This window comes from Oncorhynchus mykiss, chromosome Y (assembly GCF_013265735.2).
Source record: "Oncorhynchus mykiss isolate Arlee chromosome Y, USDA_OmykA_1.1, whole genome shotgun sequence".
In the NCBI taxonomy this organism is placed as follows: domain Eukaryota; kingdom Metazoa; phylum Chordata; class Actinopteri; order Salmoniformes; family Salmonidae; genus Oncorhynchus; species Oncorhynchus mykiss.
This window is the reverse complement of record NC_048593.1, coordinates 2686499-2707969: the sequence shown is the minus strand read 5'-3', so window position 1 is coordinate 2707969 and position 21471 is coordinate 2686499. Positions and strand designations below refer to the sequence as shown.

The 21471-nt window shown below is 41.6% G+C and overlaps 1 protein-coding gene across 9 annotated transcripts in view; it reads left to right on the top strand.

The window, feature by feature from the left end:
* LOC110509517 (GTPase-activating Rap/Ran-GAP domain-like protein 3) overlaps positions 1-21471 on the top strand; it is a 178578-nt gene that overhangs the window by 114593 nt on the left and 42514 nt on the right. For 6 of the 9 annotated variants that reach the window (XR_005040445.1, XM_021590428.2, XM_021590423.2 and 3 more), the window contains exons 5-20: positions 2040-2158; positions 2647-2711; positions 4410-4473; positions 8228-8254; positions 8409-8484; positions 8589-8687; positions 8929-9032; positions 11335-11449; positions 11845-11890; positions 12289-12395; positions 12769-12884; positions 14826-14948; positions 15048-15122; positions 19196-19310; positions 19499-19525; positions 19731-19835. Coding sequence is in view for 8 of the 9 variants with exons in the window: in XM_021590428.2 (XP_021446103.2) it covers positions 2040-2158; positions 2647-2711; positions 4410-4473; positions 8228-8254; positions 8409-8484; positions 8589-8687; positions 8929-9032; positions 11335-11449; positions 11845-11890; positions 12289-12395; positions 12769-12884; positions 14826-14948; positions 15048-15122; positions 19196-19310; positions 19499-19525; positions 19731-19835 (1383 nt within the window). In the remaining variant the exon portion in view is untranslated. Of the gene's footprint in view, positions 1-2039; positions 2159-2646; positions 2712-3827; positions 4196-4409; positions 4474-8227; positions 8255-8408; positions 8485-8588; positions 8688-8928; positions 9033-11334; positions 11450-11844; positions 11891-12288; positions 12396-12768; positions 12885-14825; positions 14949-15047; positions 15123-19195; positions 19311-19498; positions 19526-19730; positions 19836-21471 lie in introns of those variants that run through there. The other 3 variants (XM_021590431.2, XM_021590424.2, XM_036967902.1) reach the window with 2 other exon arrangements.

Genomic DNA, 21471 nt, shown 5'->3' with positions numbered 1-21471 from the left:
AGCAAACACACCCTACTCAACATTCCATATAGGAAACACCAGGCCTCACTGTGGTGGCAACAACTAATTCCTGCCAGAAATTAACAGACACTGTAATGAACTCTTATGACCACACAACAAAGGACAAAGTCAACAATTGAAGATTGTTCCAAAACTCTATATCCACTAATTTTTCACAACTGGCTCGATTCGGTCTTATGTAGCAAAATTAGAAATTGTGTTTTTTTAAATTGAATATAAGTAGAGACTCGGAACTAGAAAATGGTATATCATACACTACAGTTGAGGAACAGTGGGAAAGTAATTCTGCTTTGAAAGTTGATAAACTTGTAACCTCACTTTTTGAGAAAATGGACCTTGAATGTTTTGGTACACCTACTGGAGAACTCTTCTTTGTCTACACCCATTCAACGTCGTTCACACCCTCTTAAGCCCCACCCATCTCTTTAATGATTCACATAAGGCCATATACTAAACAACCAAAGATGTCAAGACTTAAGGCTGGTGTATACTACCGGTGTGTTCGTAAATTTAATCTGGAGTGCTCTGGGCATTAGTGAACTCAGAGCTTTGTCAGATTCAGAGCGTTTATTTTTCAGAGCGTTCAGAGCGCACACTGGATGCTCTGGCTGAGGAGTAGGGTTGATTCGAGCGTTCTGTCCTAACAACAGCAGTCAAGCACCCAAGCTAACTGGCTAACATTGGCTAGCTTGCTAGCTACTTCCAGACACAAGAGAGAACAGCTTACTTACATTTTACTCGCGCTAACAGAGCTGGTTAAGCTGTTTTATGTTATCCAGAGCGTTGGTGAAGAACTGTGCTGCTGGCAGCGATTTATTTTCTTTTTTTTGCTGACGTTTATTGACAACGGCCATATTCAACGGGTGTTGAGCGTTTGTAAATTCATCAGTTATTCTGCGCTCTGGCACACTCAGACGAGAGTGCTCTGAAATCGGAGTAGATAGCCAGAGTGAAATTACCAGCTACATCTATCAACAGTTGTTGCAGTGACATCATAACATTCTATTGAAATGGTTACTTCCATAGTGGAGTACAATTATTATTCTTATTTAATTTTTTTGCCCTTTTTCTCTCCAATTTTCGTGATATCCAATTGGAAATTAGTGTTGTCCCATCGCTGCAACTCCCGTATGGACTTGGCAGAGGCAAAGGTCGAGAGCCATGCGTCCTCCGAAACCTGACCCTGCCAAGCTGCACTGCTTCTTGACACACTGCTTGCTTAACCCGGAAGCTAGCCGCACCAATGTGTCGGAGGGAACATTGTCCTACTAGCGACCGTGTCAGCGTGCAGAAGCTGACAGACCAATGGCAGACCAATTCGAACTCATCCATCCAGCATTATCTCAGCCAATCATGGCTAGCGGGAAGGTGACTTACTCTGTGACTAAACCAACTACACATTTTTCCAAATGGCACACAAGTTTGATATTAAGGCACATAAAAGTGTGTATGTTCCAGAAGACATTTCCGCCAAAACATTATGCATATATTTTTTAAGTTTACACTCAAATGGCTCTCTTGTAAAGTAGTAATGTGCGACATATGCCTAGTTTCCTGAAACGAGTCACATATGTGGTTGTCTCACCTAGCTATCTGAAGATGAATGCGCTACCTGTAAGTTACTCTGGATAAGAGCATCTGCTAAATGACTAATATGTCAAATATGCATATTTAAATACAGATATCTCATTACTGTATTGCAAGTCTTAACAGCAGTCACTGTGAAGTCTAAAAAGGGAGAGGAAAAAAAGTACCTGCCGGTAACTTGCAAATTGAAGCATACAGGTGTTACGATGCGTCACGTGATCGGAGAGCACACTGTTGCGAAAAGTAAAAAGTTGTGCAACAGAACAATAAACCTAAAATGTCTTATTGGACAAGTTTGGATAGTGCGTCCTCGTTTCACTCCGATTCGGAACGTTTTCTTCCTTTTCATGCCTAGTGAACACTACCGAAGGGTCCTACACAGCAGAGTGTCTGGCGGTGTGTGACAGTGTGTGTGTGTTTTCTCCCCCCAGTCCACCAGAATTATATTGGTACGGATGCAGAGAAGAACCCCTTCTACCTGTCTGTGGTTCTGTCTGACCAGAACAACCAACGGGTCCCTCAGTATAGAGCCATCCTCTGGAGGAAGACAGTAAGTCACTGACTTTATGCACAGATCTAGGATCAGCTCACCCTTACAAAATCCTAACCTTAAAAATTGGTTTCTGTGCAAGTTGGCTTTAGAAACAGATCTGAGATCTGCTCAACCTTTCCCAATGCCAAACCTTGATCATTAAGGTGAAAAATGCATATCATGCAGATACTGTATAGATCTTAGATCAGTGTCGATGGGCAACTTTATCCATGAGTCATAGCTTCTGTGTGCGGGGTGGGGGAGTTAGGGGGTTCAGATGTGAGGTGCGTGTGTGTGTGTTTGCGCGCGCTTGGCAGCGAGATAGAGGGGTGTGAGTCATTCAGAAGAGTTAACTAGCTTCCTCACTGAGCTCCTGTTTCAGATTCAAGCACCACACCACACCTGATTAGGATGGCCCTCTGCCTTCTGTTCAGATAGATGATGAATACTTTCTCTCCTCATCCGGTCCTGAGATAATTGCATCTCTTCTCTTCTATCTCCCCCAGGGAACTCTGAAGATCAGTCTGCCATACAGCCCCACTAAAACACTATCAGTCAAGTCCATCTTAAGGTAAGTAAGCACTGCTCAGGATGTTATTCAATAACTGCTGATCCTCAACACAGGGGTGCGTGCTAAGTCCCCTCCTGTACTCCCTGTTCACTCATGACTGCACGGCCAGGCATGTCTCCAACACCATCATTAAGTTTGCTGATGACCCAACAGTGGTAGGCCTGATCACCGACAACAACGAGACAGCCTATAGGGAGGTCAGAGACCTGGCCGTGTGGTGACAGGACAACAACCTCTCCCTCAACGTGATCAAGACAAAGGAGATGAATGTGGACTACAGGAAAAGGATGACCGAGCACGCCCCCATTCTCATCGACGGGGCTGTAGTGGAGCAGGTTGAGAGCTTCAAGTTCCTTGGTGTCCACATCACCAACAAACTATCAATGTCCAAGCACACCAAGACAGTCGTGAAGAGGGCACGACAGAACCTTTTCCCCCTCAGGAGACTGAAAAGATTTGGCATGGGTCCTCAGATCCTCAAAAGGTTCTACAGCTGCACCATCGACAGCATCCTGACTAGTTGCATCATTGCCTAGTATGGCAACTGCTCAGATTCCAACCGCAAGGCACTACAGAGGGTATTGCGTACGTCTCAGTACATCACTGGGTCCAAGCTTCCTGCCATCCAAGACCTCTATACCAGGCGGTGTCAGAGGAAGGCCCTAAAAATTGTCATAGAATCCAGCCACCCTAGTCATAGACTGTTCTCTCTGCTACCGCACGGCAAGCGGTACCGGAGCACCAAGTCTCGGTACAAGAGGCTTCTAAAACAGCTTCTACCCCCAAGCCATAAGACTCCTGAACATCTAATCAAATGGCTACCCAGACTATTTGCATTGCCCCCCCCTGCCCTCTTTGACGCCGCTGCTACTCTCTGTTATTATCTATGCATAGGTCAATTTAATAACTCTACCTACATGTACATATTACCTCAATCACCCCGACTAACCGGTGCCTCTTATTTTACTGCTGCACTTTAACTACTTGTTACTTTTTTTTCTTATTCTTATTCGTATTTTTTTAATTGCATTGTTGGTTAGGGGCTTGTAAGTAAGCATTTCTCTGTAAGGTTGTACCTGTTGTATTGGGCGCATGTGACTAATACAATTTGATTTGATGTCGTTCTTTAAATGTTGCACACATGAAATTGTAGAACTTTATCTGCAACGTTATAATCCATTTTGGTTGAGTTGCGCTGTTTTCTCCACGCAGCTGTGCAGGCCGAGCGTGTCCCTATAGTACATGGACATAGCCTGTGCAGCACAGCTAGTAGAAGAAACATCTTGGTTCGCACAAAAGGGAACATAACATTGCGGATAAAGTTGGGAATGACACATTTTCATGTGTACAACATCTAAAGACCTCCATAACTATACTGAGTGTGTCCGTTTCTAAAACAACGTATTTGTTTATTTTTCGAGCTTTTGGTCAAGTCTTTTGCATGCCCTGTTACTGCACAATGAGCAATGAGGAAGTTATTCGGGGTAAGTTTCTCAAAAACAAGCCGAATAGATATTTACTTCAGAAACAGGAACATTCTGCTTTAAGATAAGAATGGATTGAAACATGTTACTGCATGTAAACTTGACTTTTTAGCCCCTCTCCCTCCCTTTCCTCCTCTCCTCCCTCCCTCTTCTCCCTCTCTCCCCTCCTTTCCCTCCCTCCCTCTCCCACCCCTCCTCCTCTCCTCTCCTCCAGTGCGATGAACCTGAACAGGTTTGAGAAGGGCCCAAGGGAGATTCTCAACCCAGAGATACAGAAGGTGAGATTACGCTGTATCAGCCACAGAGATATAAGCAATAAGGCCCGAGGAGGTGTTGTATAAGGCCAATATGCCACGGCATAGGCACAACACAGAGTGCTTGCATACAGCCCTTCACCTTGGTATATTGGCCATATACCACAAACCCAGAGGTGCCTTATTGCTATTATAAACTGGTTAACAACATAATTAGAACAGTAAACAAGTACTTTTGCATCATACCGGTGATATATTGTCTGATATACCACAGCTTTCAGCCAATCAGCATCCAGGACCCAAACTACCCGCATTATAATGATATATAATAGTCATGTTCTAATTCTATTTCTATGGTATCAGCCCCATACTTTAAGCAACATTTCCTTTCTTAGGATAGCCAGAGGCTTTGTAATTCATATTCATGAGATACGTCGGATAATTTTTTTAAAATTATGTTTTAATTATAAATGTATTTTATTCATAATACAAAAATCTATTTACATTGCTACATCAAACATGTCTAGCAAACTAAACACAGGTATTAACAATGCTCAAACATACAATTTTTTTAAATAAAAATAAAATACAAAAAAGAAACAATTTAAGTGCAATTATATTCACTCTGAAAATATCTTATTATAATGATTCATGAAGATGTTATTCTTGTTGTTATTCACTAAGGTTAGTGTTTCAATAAGATAATTAAATTAAATCAGAAAAATTGGTAATTTTGGTATAGAATTTTGGAATTTTTGTTTGTTTATAAAGTATTTGGCAACAAGAATAAAAAAATTAACAATCATTTCAGTGGTTTTGTTATCATTGCAATGGTAACATATTATATATTTTATGTTAAAATTATAGGCAGTGTTCATAATGGGAAATAAGTACTTTGAAAGGTTTTCCCAAAATTCTGACACAAATTTACATTCAAAGAACAAGTGAGACAGATCCTCACCTTCTTTTTCACAGAAAACGCAGAAATCATCAATAGCCACACATTTGGAAATCATAGAATTACATGGATATATCTTGTGTAAAATGTTGAAGTGCACTTCCTTAACTTTGTTTGGTATACAGTATTTGTAAGGTCTTAACCATGCATTTTTCCAGACAATGTCAGGAATAAGCATGTTCCAGAAAAACTTTCCTCTCGGTGGAAGTTGGTTTTGTGAATGAAGAATTTGTCTTATACAGTATATTTATTACAACAAGATTTCTCAAGTAAGCCCACGCCTTCCAATCTGAGTTCTGGATAAACTTTGTGATCGTTCCCAAAATTAAGATGACTTTTCATAAGTGTAGTTAGACCACTGGGAACGGCTTTGATCACAGAAATAAACTATCTGAAAGGTATTGGAAACTCTTTCAATGTTATAAATTGTTCATATGTGAGAATATTACCCCTGTTGTCGAAAATATCAAGAACAAAGTCAATATTCCTCTCATGCCAGCTGGGGTAGAACAATGACTTATTCCTTACAGTTATGCCGGAATTATTCCACAAAAGAGCTTTATGAGGGGAAAAATTGTGCAGGAAACATATTTTCCAGGCCAGTAAAGCTTGTTGGTGAAACCTAGCCAATTTAGCAGGTAATTTTTCAGGAATATAATGACATTTCAGTAAAAATGGAAGACCTCCCAATTTATTAAACACATTATTTGGAATGAAATACCATATTGAATCAGTATCGAGCAAACATTTTTTCAACCAGTTTATCTTGAAAGTGTTATTTATGTCATCAAAATCCAACACTTCTAGACCGCCTTCAGCTCCACAACCAAAATGAATACAAATGGCGAAATTGGGCATCCCTGTCGTACACTTCTGTTGATACTAAATATTTTGGAAGTATTAAGGTTTAGTAGCACATAACTATTTATATCTTTGTAAAACATGCAAATTATTTTAATAAAATGTTCACCAAATCAAAAAAGTTTAAGAGACCTAAAGAGAAATTCATGTTCAATTGTGTCAAAGGCTTTACAGAAGTCCAGAAATAGGACAACCGCATCTGAGTCAATTGCATCTGAATAATCTATAAGGTCCAAGACTAAACGAATGTTAGAGCTTATGTGACGGCCCTTCATAAATCCTCTTTGAGTCTCATTTATAATGGTATCTATTCCTTTCTTTAATATTTTGGCATAAACCAGAGCAATCAATTTGTAATCAACATTCAATAAAGTAATTGGTCTCCAATTGTCAATGAGAGAAGGGTCTTTATCAGGCTTAAAAAAAAAACAAGCTACTAAAAAATCAAAAGGTACTCGAGGATATTGGAAATTAAACAATACACTTCTTAAAGATACTGATCTCATTGAAAATATCAAATCATTAGCTAAAGATATTTTTGCTAGAAAAGACTTGGGTCATGGAAGTAGATGGGAATTTTTCAAATATAAAGTCAGAGTGGTAGCCATTAAACGCGCCAAAAAGCTGATGCAATTAAAGAACCATCGAGAAAAGGAGATGATGAGCAAACTTGACAGTTTTCTAAAGAAAGATAATCTATCTGAAGAAGAGGAGTCTGTGTTCAGGTCTTTACAACTAGAATTAGAACAGACTTACACTGATCTGGCAAGGGGTGCCTTTGTAAGGTCAAGAGCAAAATGGATTGAAGAGGGGGAAACAAACACTAGTTACTTTTTTGCACTTGAAAAGAGAAACTACCAAAGAAAATCTATAACTGCACTCAAAATTAACTATGTTTTATGCAAAGATCCCATTACAATATCATCATTTTCATTTGGGAAACCCAGCTTCAGCTTAGTTAATTGGGAAATAAATAAAAGCCTAACCAGCTAGTTACCAATCGATTTTAGTCTCACTGTCTCATAATTCATGAAACAAATTTGTTATTTTTGTTTACCTTTCCACAAACTGTCTGTTGCTTGATAAGAGTAAGTTAACCTTATCAAAGAATAGGTCATCCACGACTGGTCGGCTAGTGAGCTAACTACATTTCAGTAATTTAGCTATCCTAAATGTGGTGGTCAGTGGATAATCTAACTGTGAGTTAAACATATTTAACTGACAACTAGTTTGTTTACAGACATTTTGCACATGGTGTTATCATGTCTAACCAGTTAACCATGTGCTGACGATCTCCCGAGTCTAGCTAGCTGCAGTGTTTGGCGTCCATAATTAGCTGTTAGCTAGCTAGTTGGCTACTGCCTGACCAGTGTGAACCAGCAATGCAGAATGCTAGCTAGCTACATTTCAGTCAGTAGCTGTCCTTCTAAATGCTGTGGTCACTGGATAAACTATGAGTTTAACATATTTGTCGGAAAATGAGCAAGTAGCCAGTTGTTGATATGGTGGAATCAAGGCCTAAACGCGTTCAAACGTTTAAACCTGTCTTCCTCTATCTAACCAGCTGAATGAAGCATATGTGCCCATGACCTCCTGAGTCTAGACACAGCCTAGCCAATGTTAGCTAGCTAGCGTCGCTGGCAGAGGTGACTCAAACCCTGTAGCTAGCTACTGTTATTGGGGTGCAGGAATATTAGATGTCTTTCAATTTTAAGATAACGCTCATTGAAGTTGGTGGTTACTGCTGGTTTCAGATCCGAGGCGAGAGAAATTATCCCCCATGTTTTGGTAAGGACTCGGAGTGACGTCACACACCCAAGAAGGCTCAATAAGTCGCCTGACAGATAATGACTTTGCCTCCGGCTATCTCTACGAAAGGAAATGTTGCATACTGTAACAGATCTGTGAGTCATTGGCGAGGCAAACTGATGTTAACTGTGCTTTGTGTTCTACCCACAGGACCTACTGGTGTTGGAGGAGCAAGAGGTACAGTATTTATTTATTCTGTCATAAATGTCACTCTTTCAAGTGAATACTATAGGTACTCTAGTCTTACTATAGATTTCCCTCTGCTCTACTAAGGTTGCTTGTCTGGTATTGGCAGATAATGAAAGTGACCTTTTAAACTGTATTTTCTTAGGGTTCTGTTAACTTCAAGTTCGGTGTCCTGTATGCCAAAGATGGACAGCTCACAGATGATGAGATGTTTAGCAACGGTAAGTCACTAATATTGTGGGTAGTAAGCATCACATACACAATTTGAAGTATCCATGTCCTGTGAATAGTACTTTCAACCCTGCTCTTTCTTCTGTTTCTTCAGAAACAGGAAGTGAGAGCTTTGATAAGTTCATCAACCTGCTAGGGGACACAATCTCTCTGCAGGGCTGGGCGGGTTACCGCGGTGGACTGGATACCAAAAGTAAGATCTGGTCACCAAACACATACAAGCACACCATAGGTTCTGCAATTAATTATTGTTTTTCCATTATATTGCAGACTATGGAGACATTCTCTTTTTTGATCTTTCTCTCCCTCTTTCTATTTAAAAAAATAAATATTTTCCCTTTTGCCTACACACTCCTCCCCCTCCCCCATCCTTTTAAACTCCCACTGCTCTATCCCTTCTCTCTCTCTCTCTCTCTCTCTCTCTCCCTCTCCAGATGACACTACAGGAATGAACTCCATCTACACAGTGTACCAGGGCCATGAGCTGATGTTCCACATCTCCACCATGCTACCCTATTCCAAAGAGAACAAGCAGCAGGTGTGTGTGTGTGTGTGTGTGTGTGTGTGTGTGTGTGTGTGTGTGTGTGTGTGTGTGAGAGAGAGAGAGAGTGTGAATGTGCCTGCTTTGTTATGTTGACAGCACCCCCGTCTCTATCTCTACATCTCAGACCTCCAGAGCCGGTCAGTTGTGCATAAATCTTTATTCTCTCTCAATTCAATTCAAATGACTTTATTGGCATGGAAAACATATGTTTACATTGCCAAAGCAAGTGAAATAGATAATCAACAAAAGTAAAATAAACAATCAAAAATGAACAATAAACATTACTCACAAACGTTTCAAAGGAATAGAGACATTTCAAATGTCATATTATGACTATGTTATAACGATGTGCAAATAGTTAAAATACTACAAAAGGGTAATAAATATACATAAATAGGGGTTGTATTTACAATGGTGTTTATTCTTCACTGGTTGCCCTTATCTTGTGGCAACAGGTCACAAATCTTGCTGCTGTGATGGCACACTGGTATTTCACCCAATAGATATGGGAGTTCATCAAAATGTGATTTGTTTTTGGCAACTGGACCTTTTTTTGGAAAACCATTATTTTTGTTTTACTGAGATTTACTGTCAGGGCCCAGGTCTGACAGAATCTGTCCAGAACATCTAGGTGCTGCTATAGGCCCTCCTTGGTTGCAGACAGAAGCACCAGATCATCAGCAAACAGTAGACATTTGACTTCTGATTCTAGTACGGTGAGGCTGGGTGCTGAAGTCTGTTCTAGTGCCAATGCCACTCTATTTTCTGTCGCTCGTTCCCCTTAACCCATCCCTCTCTCCCCCATATAACCCTTTCACCCTGTCCCATCTTTCTCTCCCTGACTCTTTATTTCTGTCATTTCCTTCTCTCGCTGTCTCTCTCATTGCTAACCTCTAGTCAATCTGACTAACTATGACCATACTGAATGCTTTACAGTAATTTCAGAGACACAACAGCCAGTTAGTCTTTTATCTGTTCAATGTCAGAGTTGTTGAGATGCCAGGGAAATGTGAAATACTCCCAAGTCCTTGATCTTTCAATCTCCATTCACTCACACTAGAGAAAACACACACATTCATGCACGTGAACACACACACCTAAACACCACTGAGTCAGTCAAACCTTTATTGAAACATTACAAAACCAAAAACAAAGTATTGACATTCTACACCACAACATTTGTACCTCATGACCTACTGTTAAAAGCCCCCTAGTTTCAGACTGTGTGTGTGTGTGTGACTGGAGTGTGTGTGTGTTTTATGGCTGGTGTATGTGTATGGCTGGTGTATGTGTATGGCTGGAGTGTGTGTGCGTGTGACTGGGAGAAAAAAGGCAGAAGAGAACAAAGACAGTTTGACGTTAGTGTGAACCCACTCAGGAAAAGCCCATATCTGTGGGCGAGATATGAAAGGAGATAGAGGCTGAATGAGAGGGTTACATTCATAATTGGATTTGATCTAAAACAGATTCCGAAGTTGCTAATGAATACAAACACATTTTCTTTGCAGGCCTGTGTGCATCAAGAGTGTTTGGGTGTGCTCGGCTATGAAAGCCAACTGACATTTACTCCTGAGCTACCGACTTGTTGCACCCTCTTTAACCTCTGTGATTATTATTTGACCCTGTTGGTCATCTATGAACGTTTGAACATCTTGAAGAACGATCGAAACATCTTGAAGAACGATCTGGCCTTAATGGCCATGTATTCTTATTATCTCTGCCTGGCACAGAAAGATGACCGGTTCCCCTCAGAGCCTGGATCCTCTCCAGGTTTCTTCCTAGGTTCCTGCTTTCTAGGGAGTTTTTCCTTGCCACCGTGCTTCTAGATCTGCATTGCTTGCTTTCTGGGGTTTTAGTCTGGGTTTCTGTATAAGCAATTTGTGACAACTGCTGATATAAAAAGGGCTTTATAATAACATTTGATTTATTTATTTTTTTGTGTGTGTGTGTGTGTGTGTGTGTGTGTGTGTGTGTGTGTGTGTGTGTGTTCTCTGCCTGCTTCAGAGTCACTTTATTCACAAAGTACATTTACACATTCCTGGAAAATAGGACTTTAGTGAATAGGGGCTGCCAGCAATAGACAATGTACAAAGATATGATTATAATAATTAATGGAAGCTCTGCAATTATATTTTAGATGCTCATAAAAGAGGCATTCATGCTTTAGGCCAGAGATTGATGCATGAACTGTCTAGTCTAAATCAATAAAATATGAGTTATTTCACTTGTTTGTTCCAAGTATTTTTATTGTATGACTTTTCTCATTGTCTCTCTCTCTCTGTCTCTTGTCCAACAGGTGGAGAGGAAAAGACACATTGGGAATGACATTGTCACCATAGTGTTCCAGTTCCAGGAGGGGGAGGACACATCTCCGTCATTTAAACCCTCCATGATCAGATCACATTTCACACGTATCCTTTTCTTATGGCGAAACAAAGACCGGTGGGAAATATCTCTGACATTGTACACATTTCTACAAGTGACCTTGAGCAGCCAGAATCGTAGGCCCTTTCCAGAAACATTGCCTAGCCTGTACTCTCTGGCCAATTTAATGTAAATCTGAAAGAATTGAATAGGTATAAGCAATATGATAGTAGCACCATAGGCAGCTAGGTTGGCATTTTCATCATATTGCTTATTGTGTACCTAAGTATTTAACATTGCGTATCTTCACAAGTGCCTACGGGGTAGAGGATAGGGTAAGTGTCTAGGGGGTAGGGGGCTGTTTTTGGACAAAGCCATACACATCACTGCTAGCTTCATAGATTGTATGTGTTCAGGCTATTTCCTTCATTTTCTCTGCAAGATATCTTTGCATTAGTTAGATACAACAGTCAAAACGACAGTTACAGGTATGTGGAGGTGCTTTTTGATTGGTATTTTTCAGGTACATGACACGTCGTTGGTGTGTGTATGTGTGTTTGTGCATGTATGTGTATGCATGCATACAGATGTAGGATCTTAATTTGATGACTCTTTTGTTTATGAGAATTTTCCTGCACAGCAGAAAATGCTAACTTAGTGTATTCAAGGTTTAAAAATGCTTGAAGTTTGTAATTTCCACTTTAAAATGTAAGACATGATTTGCCCTAACGTAAAATACAGTATAACAACCCCACAAAAATATATATATTAATATTGATGAATTATAATCCACATAATAATTCACATTTCCTGTTGCTGTAGGATTATTTTCTGGCTGTAGCACACTGTGTTTGTATTAAATATAACACTGCTTTGTGTGTTCCAGATTGAAGATTTTCTCTGAGGAGAGTGTGCCACTGTTCGGACCGCCCCTTCCCTCACCACCAGTGTTTACAGACCACCAAGAATTCAGGGACTTTTTGTTAGTCAAGCGTAAGATCAGTGACTTACTCTCACACACTATTTAGTTTACAGACTGTTACAGCTAAACTGTGTGCAATGAGCTATGAGCTGCAGTGACTAATCGATCACAAATGTCACATTTAAAGGCCCTTTCCTCGTGCTTTGCCACATGCGGCATAACCATAGTAGAACATGAATTATTAGTAAAACATCTACAGAATGTAGACATTATAAAGGCTTTATGGAGACATTCATTAAGCATTTACAAGATAGTTTAAATGTGACCAAAGAAAGTTTGAGTTGGAATTTTTGAAGCTTTGTATTGTCTTTTTATGGTGATCATATAAGTGTGTACGTACGTGTGGGTATGTTCTCCTAATGAACCCCTCTCTCTGTCCTGCAGTAATCAATGGAGAAAAGGCCACCCTGGAGACGCCCACGTTTGCCCAGAAGCGCCAGCGGACTCTGGACATGCTGATCCGTTCCCTCTACCAGGACCTCATCCCTGACCTCCACAAGGTACAGCTCTCCCACACACTAACTAACCCAGCCTGGTCTATCCATACCCTTTTCACACTACTGAGCCAAACCGAGCTGAGCTAAACTGAGTTGTCCTCCACTGGCTTGGTTATGCATCCAGCCATTATAGTTGCAGGAACTGTGGTGACAATGAGTAAAATAAAATATATGTGCCAGCGTGGTTCAGGTTGAAACGATGGTGTGAAAAGGGTATGGGGCTCTCCTTTCCTCTGGTTCTGCTCCTGCTTCTAAAAACAAGGTATTTTTCTATAGTCCTTCAACTTCCATAGTCCACAAGTTTGCTCTTTAATTCATGCGTCTTGATTGGAATATGAGGTAGTGACAGTACTCTATACATCAAATGTACTGTATTTATATAGCCCTTCGTACATCAGCTGATATCTCAAAGTGCTGTACAGAAACCCAGCCTAAAACCCCAAACAGCAAGCAATGCAGGTGTAGAAGCATGGTGGCTAGGAAAAAACCTAGAGAGTAACCAGGCTAGTGGTGGCCAGTACTCTTCTGGCTGTGCCGGGTGGAGATTACATGGCTAAGATGTTCAAATGTTCATAAATTACCAGCATGGTCAAATAATAATAATCACAGGCAGAACAGTTGAAACTGGAGCAGCAGCACTGCCAGGTGGACTGGGAAGGAGTCATCATGCCAGGTAGTCCTGAGGCATGGTCCTAGGGCTCAGGTCCTCCGAGAGAGAGAGAAAAAGAAAGAGAGAATTAGAGAGAGCATACTTAAATTCACACAGGACACCGGATAAGACAGGAGAAGTACTCCAGATATAAAAAACTGACCCTAGCCTGCCGACACATAAACTACTGCAGCATAAATACTGGAGGCTGAGACAGGAGGGGTCAGGAGACACTGTGGCCCCATCCGATGATACCCCCGGAGAGGGCCAAACAGGAAGGATATAACCCCACCCACTTTTCCAAAGCACAGCCCCCACACCACTAGAGGGATATTTTGTGTCTCTCACATGGGTAGGCAGACCATTCCATAAAAATGGAGCTCTATAGGAGAAAGCCCTGCCTCCAGCTGTTTGCTTAGAAATTCTAGGGACAATTAGGAGGCCTGCGTCTTGTGACCGTAGCGTACATGTAGGTATGTACGGCAGGACCAAATCAGAGAGATAGGTAGTAGCAAGCCCATGTAATGCTTTGTAGGTTAGCAGTAAAACCTTGAAATCAGCCCGTGCCTTGACAGGAAGCCAGTGTAGGGAGGCTAGCACTGGAGTAATATCATCAAATTTTTGCGTTCTACTCAGGATTCCAGCAGCCGTATTTAGCACTAACTGAAGTTTATTTTGTGCTTTATCCGGGTAGCGGGAGGGTAGAGCATAGTCTAACCTAGAAGTAACAAAAGCATGGATACATTTTTCTGCATCATTTTTGGACAGAAAGTTTCTGATTTTTGCAATGTTACGTAATGGAAAAAAGCTGTCCTTGAAACAGTCTTGATATGTTCGTCAAAAGAGAGATCAGGGTCCAGAGTAACGCCAAGGTTATACATTTCCCTTTGCACCAGCTTCTGACCACTGATCTGATCTAGGCTCTCTGGTCACGGTTTGTACCACAGCCAGTTAAGCTACCTACTGTTCTGAACCACTGCAGCCCTGTCTATCTCTCTCGGCTCTAACCACTGCAGACTGCATAACACTGGGACTACTGGATACTACTACAATGCTCCCATTTTGTGGGTGGACTCTCCTCCCTCTCTCTGTACCCCATCCCACTTTCTTTGTCTATTGTTTCTCATATGACTCAGTTCTATGCTATGCTGCTATGCTGCTGTATTTCCCACTATCTCTGAAGCCCGCTTCTCTATCTCTCTTTCTGTGTGTGTGTGCGCATGTGGTGGTGCGTGCATGCGTGTGCCCGTGTGTGTGTGTTCGTGTGTGTGTGTGCACTTGTGTCCCATGTGCAGGTTCCCTTCTCTCCCCAGAACATGCTCAACAGACGCTCGTTCAGTGACGTGCTTCCAGAGTCGCCCAAGTCCGCCCGCAAGAAGGAGGAGGCACGACAGGCCGAGTTCGTCAGGATAGGACAGGTGACACACACAGGGACAGACAACATACAGAGTAGCACAGTCACACTCTTTATCTCATGCACGCACCACACACTCTCATGCTCTCTCTCTGTTGTCCAGGCTCTAAAGCTCAAGACCATCGTCAGAGGAGATGCCCCCACCAGTCTGGTCACTACGGGCCTGTGTAGAAAAGAGGTGAGAAGACCAACAGACACACACACACACACACTCAGCCCCATGCACTAGAGGTTGACACAGGAGTGAAAATAAATTCCTTTCCAGTCCTGATCCTGCATCAGTTCTATAACCCTGAAACTTTCCTGTCCCTTCCTGATAAAAAGTACTCCCGTCCAGTGCTCATTTTTATGTGCAGAAATATGTAGGCTATTGTGTTAGTTCAGTAATGCAATTTGCGACTGTGAAATGAGATTGTCTTACCTATTTTAGTTAAATGCACTGACTGTAGGCCTATTCTAAATGACCTAAATGTAGATAGATTAAGCTGGAGGATGAGGACAGAGACCCCAGCAGGATGGTCGGCTCAGCACAGCACTGGCTTAGAGCTGAGCACTGCCACATTTTAACATTTACAACACATTAACATTTGTATTTGTATTTATTATGGATCCCCATTAGCGTCCTGGGGTCCAGCAAAATGAAGGCATTTATACCATTTTAAAACAGTACAATACATTCACAGATTTCACAACACACTGTGTGCCCTCAGGCCCCTACTCCACCACAACCACATCTCTACAGTACTAAATCCATGTTTATGTATAGTGCGTATGTTATCGTGTATGTTTGTGTTGCTTCACAGTCCCTGCTGTGTGTTTTTTCATCTGTTTTTTAAATCAAATTTTACTGCTTGCATCAGTTACTTGATGTGGAATAGAGTTCCATGTAGTCATGGCTCTATGTGGTACTGTGTGCCTCCCATAGTCTGTTCTGGACTTGGGGACTGTGAAGAGACCTCTTGTGGCATGTCTTGTGGGGTATGCATGGGTGTCCGAGCTGTGTGCCAGTAGTTTAGACAGACAGCTCAGTGCCTGTAGAACCTGCCTTGTTGATAATGTTAAGAAGGCAGAGCATCTCTTTATTATAGACATACTTCTCCCCATCTTAGCTACTACAGCATCAATATGTTTTGACCGTGACAGTTTACAATCTAGTGTTACTCCAAGCAGTTTAGTCATTTCAACTTGCTCAATTTCCACATGATTTATTACAATATTTAGTTGAGGTTTAGGGTTTAGTGAGTGTTTTGTTCCAAATACAATGCTTTTAGTGTTACAAATATTTAGGGCTAACTTATTCCTTGCCACCCACTCTGAAACTAACTGCAGCTCTTTGTTAAGTGTTGCAGTCATTTCAGTCGCTGTAGTAGCTGACGTGTATAGTGTTGAGTCATCCACATACATAGAAACTCTGGCTTTACTCAGTCAGTGGCATGTTAGTAAAAATTGACAAAGCAAGGGGCCTAAACAGCTACCCTTGGGAATTCCTGATTCTAACTTGATTATACAGGCTTCCATTAAAGGACACACGCTGTGTCCTGTTAGACAAGTTTACTCTTTATCCACATTATAGCAGGGGGTGTAAAACCATAACACATGTTTTTCCAGCAGCAGACTATGATTAGTAATGTCAAAAGCTTCACTGAAGTCTAACAAGACAGCCCCCACAATCATTTTATCATCAATTCCTCTCAGCCAATCATCAGTCATTTGTGTAAGTGCTGTGCTTGTTGCGTGTCCTTCCCTATAAGCGCGCTGAAATTCTGTTGTCGATTTGTTTACTGTGAAATAGTATTGTATCTGGTCAAACCCAATTTTTTCCAGAAGTTTACTAAGGGTTGGCAACAGGCTGTTTGGTCGGCTATTTGAGCCAGTAAAGGAGGCTGAGGGCACTGAAGGCACCCTGAGGGCACCCGTTCTCTAGTAGGCTTAAATTGAAGATTTGGTAAATAGGAGTGGCAATATCCAATTGTTAGTAGTTACTATCTTGTCTCAACGCTACAACTCCCGTACAGGCTTGGGAGAGACGAAGGTCGAGAGCCATGCGTCCTCCGAAACACAACCCAACCAAGCCGCACTGCTTCTTAGCACAGGGCGCAACCAATCCGGAAGACAGCCACACCAGATTGGGACGGAGATTTGTCTTCCAACAAGACAATGATCCAAAACATAAAGCAAAATCTACAATGGAATGGTTCCAAAATAAACATATCCAGGTGTTAGAATGGCCAAGTCAAAGTCCAGACCTGAATCCAATCGAGAATCTGTGGAAAGAACTGAAAACTGCTGTACACAAATGCTCTCCATCCAACCTCACTGAGCTCGAGCTGTTTTGCAAGGAGGAATGGGAAAAAAATGTCAGTCTCTCGATGTGCAAAACTGATAGAGACATACCCCCAAACGACTTACAGCTGTAATCGCAGCAAAAGGTGGCACTACAAAGTATTAACTTAAGGGGGCTGAATCATTTTGCACGCCCAATTTTTCAGTTTTTGATTTGTTAAAAAAGTTTGAAATATCCAATAAATGTCGTTCCACTTCATGATTGTGTCCCACTTGTTGTTGATTCTTCACAAAAAAATACAGTTTTATATCTTTATGTTTGAAGCCTGACATGTGGCAAAAGGTCGCAAAATTCAAGGGGGCCGAATACTTTCGCAAGGCACTGTACATTTAATGACTTACATTGTGTTTGCCAATAGCCCTAAGATCATTGTCACAATGCTACGGATTAACTGAGCTCTTGGATCATTAACAACATGAACATAAAACAAATTTTGTACAACAGTAGGCTACTGCATAAGTCAATCTATTTTTTTTTCATTCTTCACCGCAGGTTTAGTTGAAAACGTGAACAATTGGGCTTGACCGTAGTCAAGAGTAGAGCAGCTATGTCCTTCAGCCCGCTTTTCCCGCTCTCCGGATGGTAGCCTATTTGTTTAAACCGCACAATTTTTTTACAAGCTGTGTACTCGGTTCCTACGTTTTCAAAGACAACTCCATAAAATGTTTCTAAAACACCGCTCTTTCCTTGGCTTTAATGTTAGTGATGGGTCCTTGGCTGCAACAAGACATTGCAATTAATCTATTGGAGGCTTCATCATTTAGCCTACTGACGTAGAAAAGTATGTGAACACACCATCAAATTAGTGGATTTGGCTATTTCAGCTACACCCGTTGTATAAAATTGAGCACACAGCCATGCAATCTCCATAGACAAACGTTGGCAGTAGAATGGCCTTACTGAAGAGCTCAGTCACTTTCAACGTGGCACCATCATAGGATGCCACCTTTCCAAGAAGTCTGTTTGTCAAATTTCTGCCCTGCTAGAGCTAACCCAGTCAACTGTAAGTGCTGTTATTGTGAAGTGGAAATGTCTATGAGCAACAACGACTCAGCCACAAAATGGTAGGCCACACAAGCTCACAGAACGCGACAGCCAAGTGCTGAAGCACGAAACCCATGTCCTCATTTGCAACACTCATTACAGGGTTACAAACTGCCTCTGGAAGCAACGTCAGCCGCACACAAGCCTAAGATCACCATGCGCAATGCCAAGCATCGGCTGGAGTGGTGTAAAGCTCGCCGCCATTGGACTCAGGAGCAGTGGAAATGCGTTCTCTGGAGTGATAAATCACGCTTCACCATCGTGCCAACTGTAAAGTTTGGTGGTGGAGGAATAGTGGTATGGGGCTGTTTGGTTTGGGCTAGGCCCCTTAGCTCCAGTGAAGGGAAATCGTAACACCACAGCATACAATAACATTATAGATTATTCTGTGCTTCCAACTTTGTGGCAACAGTTTGTTTCAGCATGACACTGTCCCCGTGCACATAGCGAGGTCCACATACTTTTGGTCATGTAGTGTATATTAGGCCTAACCTACACAGTTGTTGATTTTATGAAATGCTGTACAAGTGACACACTTCCACCAAAAAAAACTCTGTTTTGAACTATTCCTGTACTGCCCGTACCTGTGGACTGTTGATCCTGTCCCGAACTTGACTCTAGATCTTAACTCCCATTCCTACCATAAACCGAGCCCTGTTTCCTTGTCAACCTTTACCATGCACTACTTTTTTCTCACTGAGGCCTAGTGGATCACCATGCCATAATAACAGATTTACTAACTGTGTGACACATTCTGTTGTAGTATGCATTGTAACATAATGTAGACGCCAGTTGATATACTTGTAACTATGTGTTTGTGGTTATGCTATGATGTCCTTTTTGTGTGTGTTTGTGTGCTGCAGCCTTGGGAGTCCCAGTCGTTCTGCAGTACGTTTTCCTATGAGACAGTGTGTGCTGACTCCTGGGGTCAGTCTCTGTTGGTCGCCACGGAAGCAGCAGGGGTCATGATGATAGATGGTGAGGTCATCACACACATATACACACACACTGAGGTTATAGAATGAAATGCGCTTTATAATTAGTGGACTATTTTATTATAACTGTCATATGCATTATTCAATTATCACTTGAATGTCAATGATTCAGTCAGCATTGATGTCATCATAAAATGAATCTCTAAACATTATACTTTCCCTATATTTCAGCTGTTGATCCACTTCTTTCAAACCCAGGTGAGTGTAACACGGTCAATTCTCCCCATTCAGTGCTACAACTTCTTAGTGTTCAATAAACTGAAATCATTTAATTCAGCCTACTATTTCAGGCAATGTTTTTATTATTGCAGCAACGACATCAGTCAGTGTTTTCATCAATAGTTAGTAAGATCCTGAGCGCTGCATATGGAATGACCAATAGACCAATGTGTTGTGTTGGTAGACGCCCAGGTCCTGCCCCCAGTGCAGGTGTTTGATAAGACCATGGTGGTGAAGCAGATGCATGTTCTAGAGCCTCAGGATCTCCTCATCACCAGGACTGACAAAGGTGTGTGATGGTCTCTTTGTCTCTCTTCATCTGACTCTCTTTCAGTCTCTTATTCTCTCTCTCTCCCCTCTCCCTCATTCCCTCACCTATTTTCTCATTCTCATGTTTTGCTTCCTCCCACTCCCTCCTCTCTCTCTCTCTCACTCTCTCTCCCTTCTTCCATCCCTCTTTTTCTGAGTATTTTAGGCTCTTTATTTTAGGCAAACACATTGATCTTCCTCTCTGGGCTGAGGAGGCTGACCTACACACATCCACTCTCTGTAGACTGCTGTTTGTGTGTTTGTGTGTATCCTGCAGGAACAGGTTCTGGGTTGACCTACTGAGATACACTTACACTTCCCACTGTTACACCTACTGAGATACACTTACACTTCCCACTGTTACAACTACTGAGATACACTTACACTTCACACTGTTACACCTACTGAGATACACTTACACTTCCCACTGTTACAACTACTGAGATACACTTACACTTCCCACTGTTACAACTACTGAGATACACTTACACTTCCCACTGTTACACCTACTGAGATACACTTACACTTCCCACTGTTACACCTACTGAGATACACTTACACTTCACACTGTTACACCTACTGAGATACACTTACACTTCACACTGTTACACCTACTGAGATACACTTACACTTCACACTGTTACACCTACTGAGATACACTTACACTTCCCACTGTTACACCTACTGAGATACACTTACACTTCCCACTGTTACACCTACTGAGATACACTTACACTTCACACTGTTACACCTACTGAGATACACTTACACTTCCCACTGTTGCACCTACTGAGATACACTTACACTTCCCACTGTTGCACCTACTGAGATACACTTACACTTCCCACTGTTACACCTACTGAGATACACTTACACTTCCCACTGTTACACCTACTGAGATACACTTACACTTCACACTGTTACACCTACTGAGATACACTTACACTTCCCACTGTTACACCTACTGAGATACACTTACACTTCACACTGTTACACCTACTGAGATACACTTACACTTCACACTGTTACACCTACTGAGATACACTTACACTTCACACTGTTACACCTACTGAGATACACTTACACTTCACACTGTTACACCTACTGAGATACACTTACACTTCACACTGTTACACCTACTGAGATACACTTACACTTCACACTGTTACACCTACTGAGATACACTTACACTTCACACTGTTACACCTACTGAGATACACTTACACTTCACACTGTTACAACTACTGAGATACACTTACACTTCCCACTGTTACAACTACTGAGATACACTTACACTTCCCGCTGTTACACCTACTGAGATACACTTACACTTCACACTGTTACACCTACTGAGATACACTTACACTTCACACTGTTACACCTACTGAGATACACTTACACTTCCCACTGTTACACCTACTGAGATACACTTACACTTCCCACTGTTGCACCTACTGAGATACACTTACACTTCCCACTGTTACACCTACTGAGATACACTTACACTTCCCACTGTTACACCTACTGAGATACACTTACACTTCACACTGTTACACCTACTGAGATACACTTACACTTCCCACTGTTACAACTACTGAGATACACTTACACTTCCC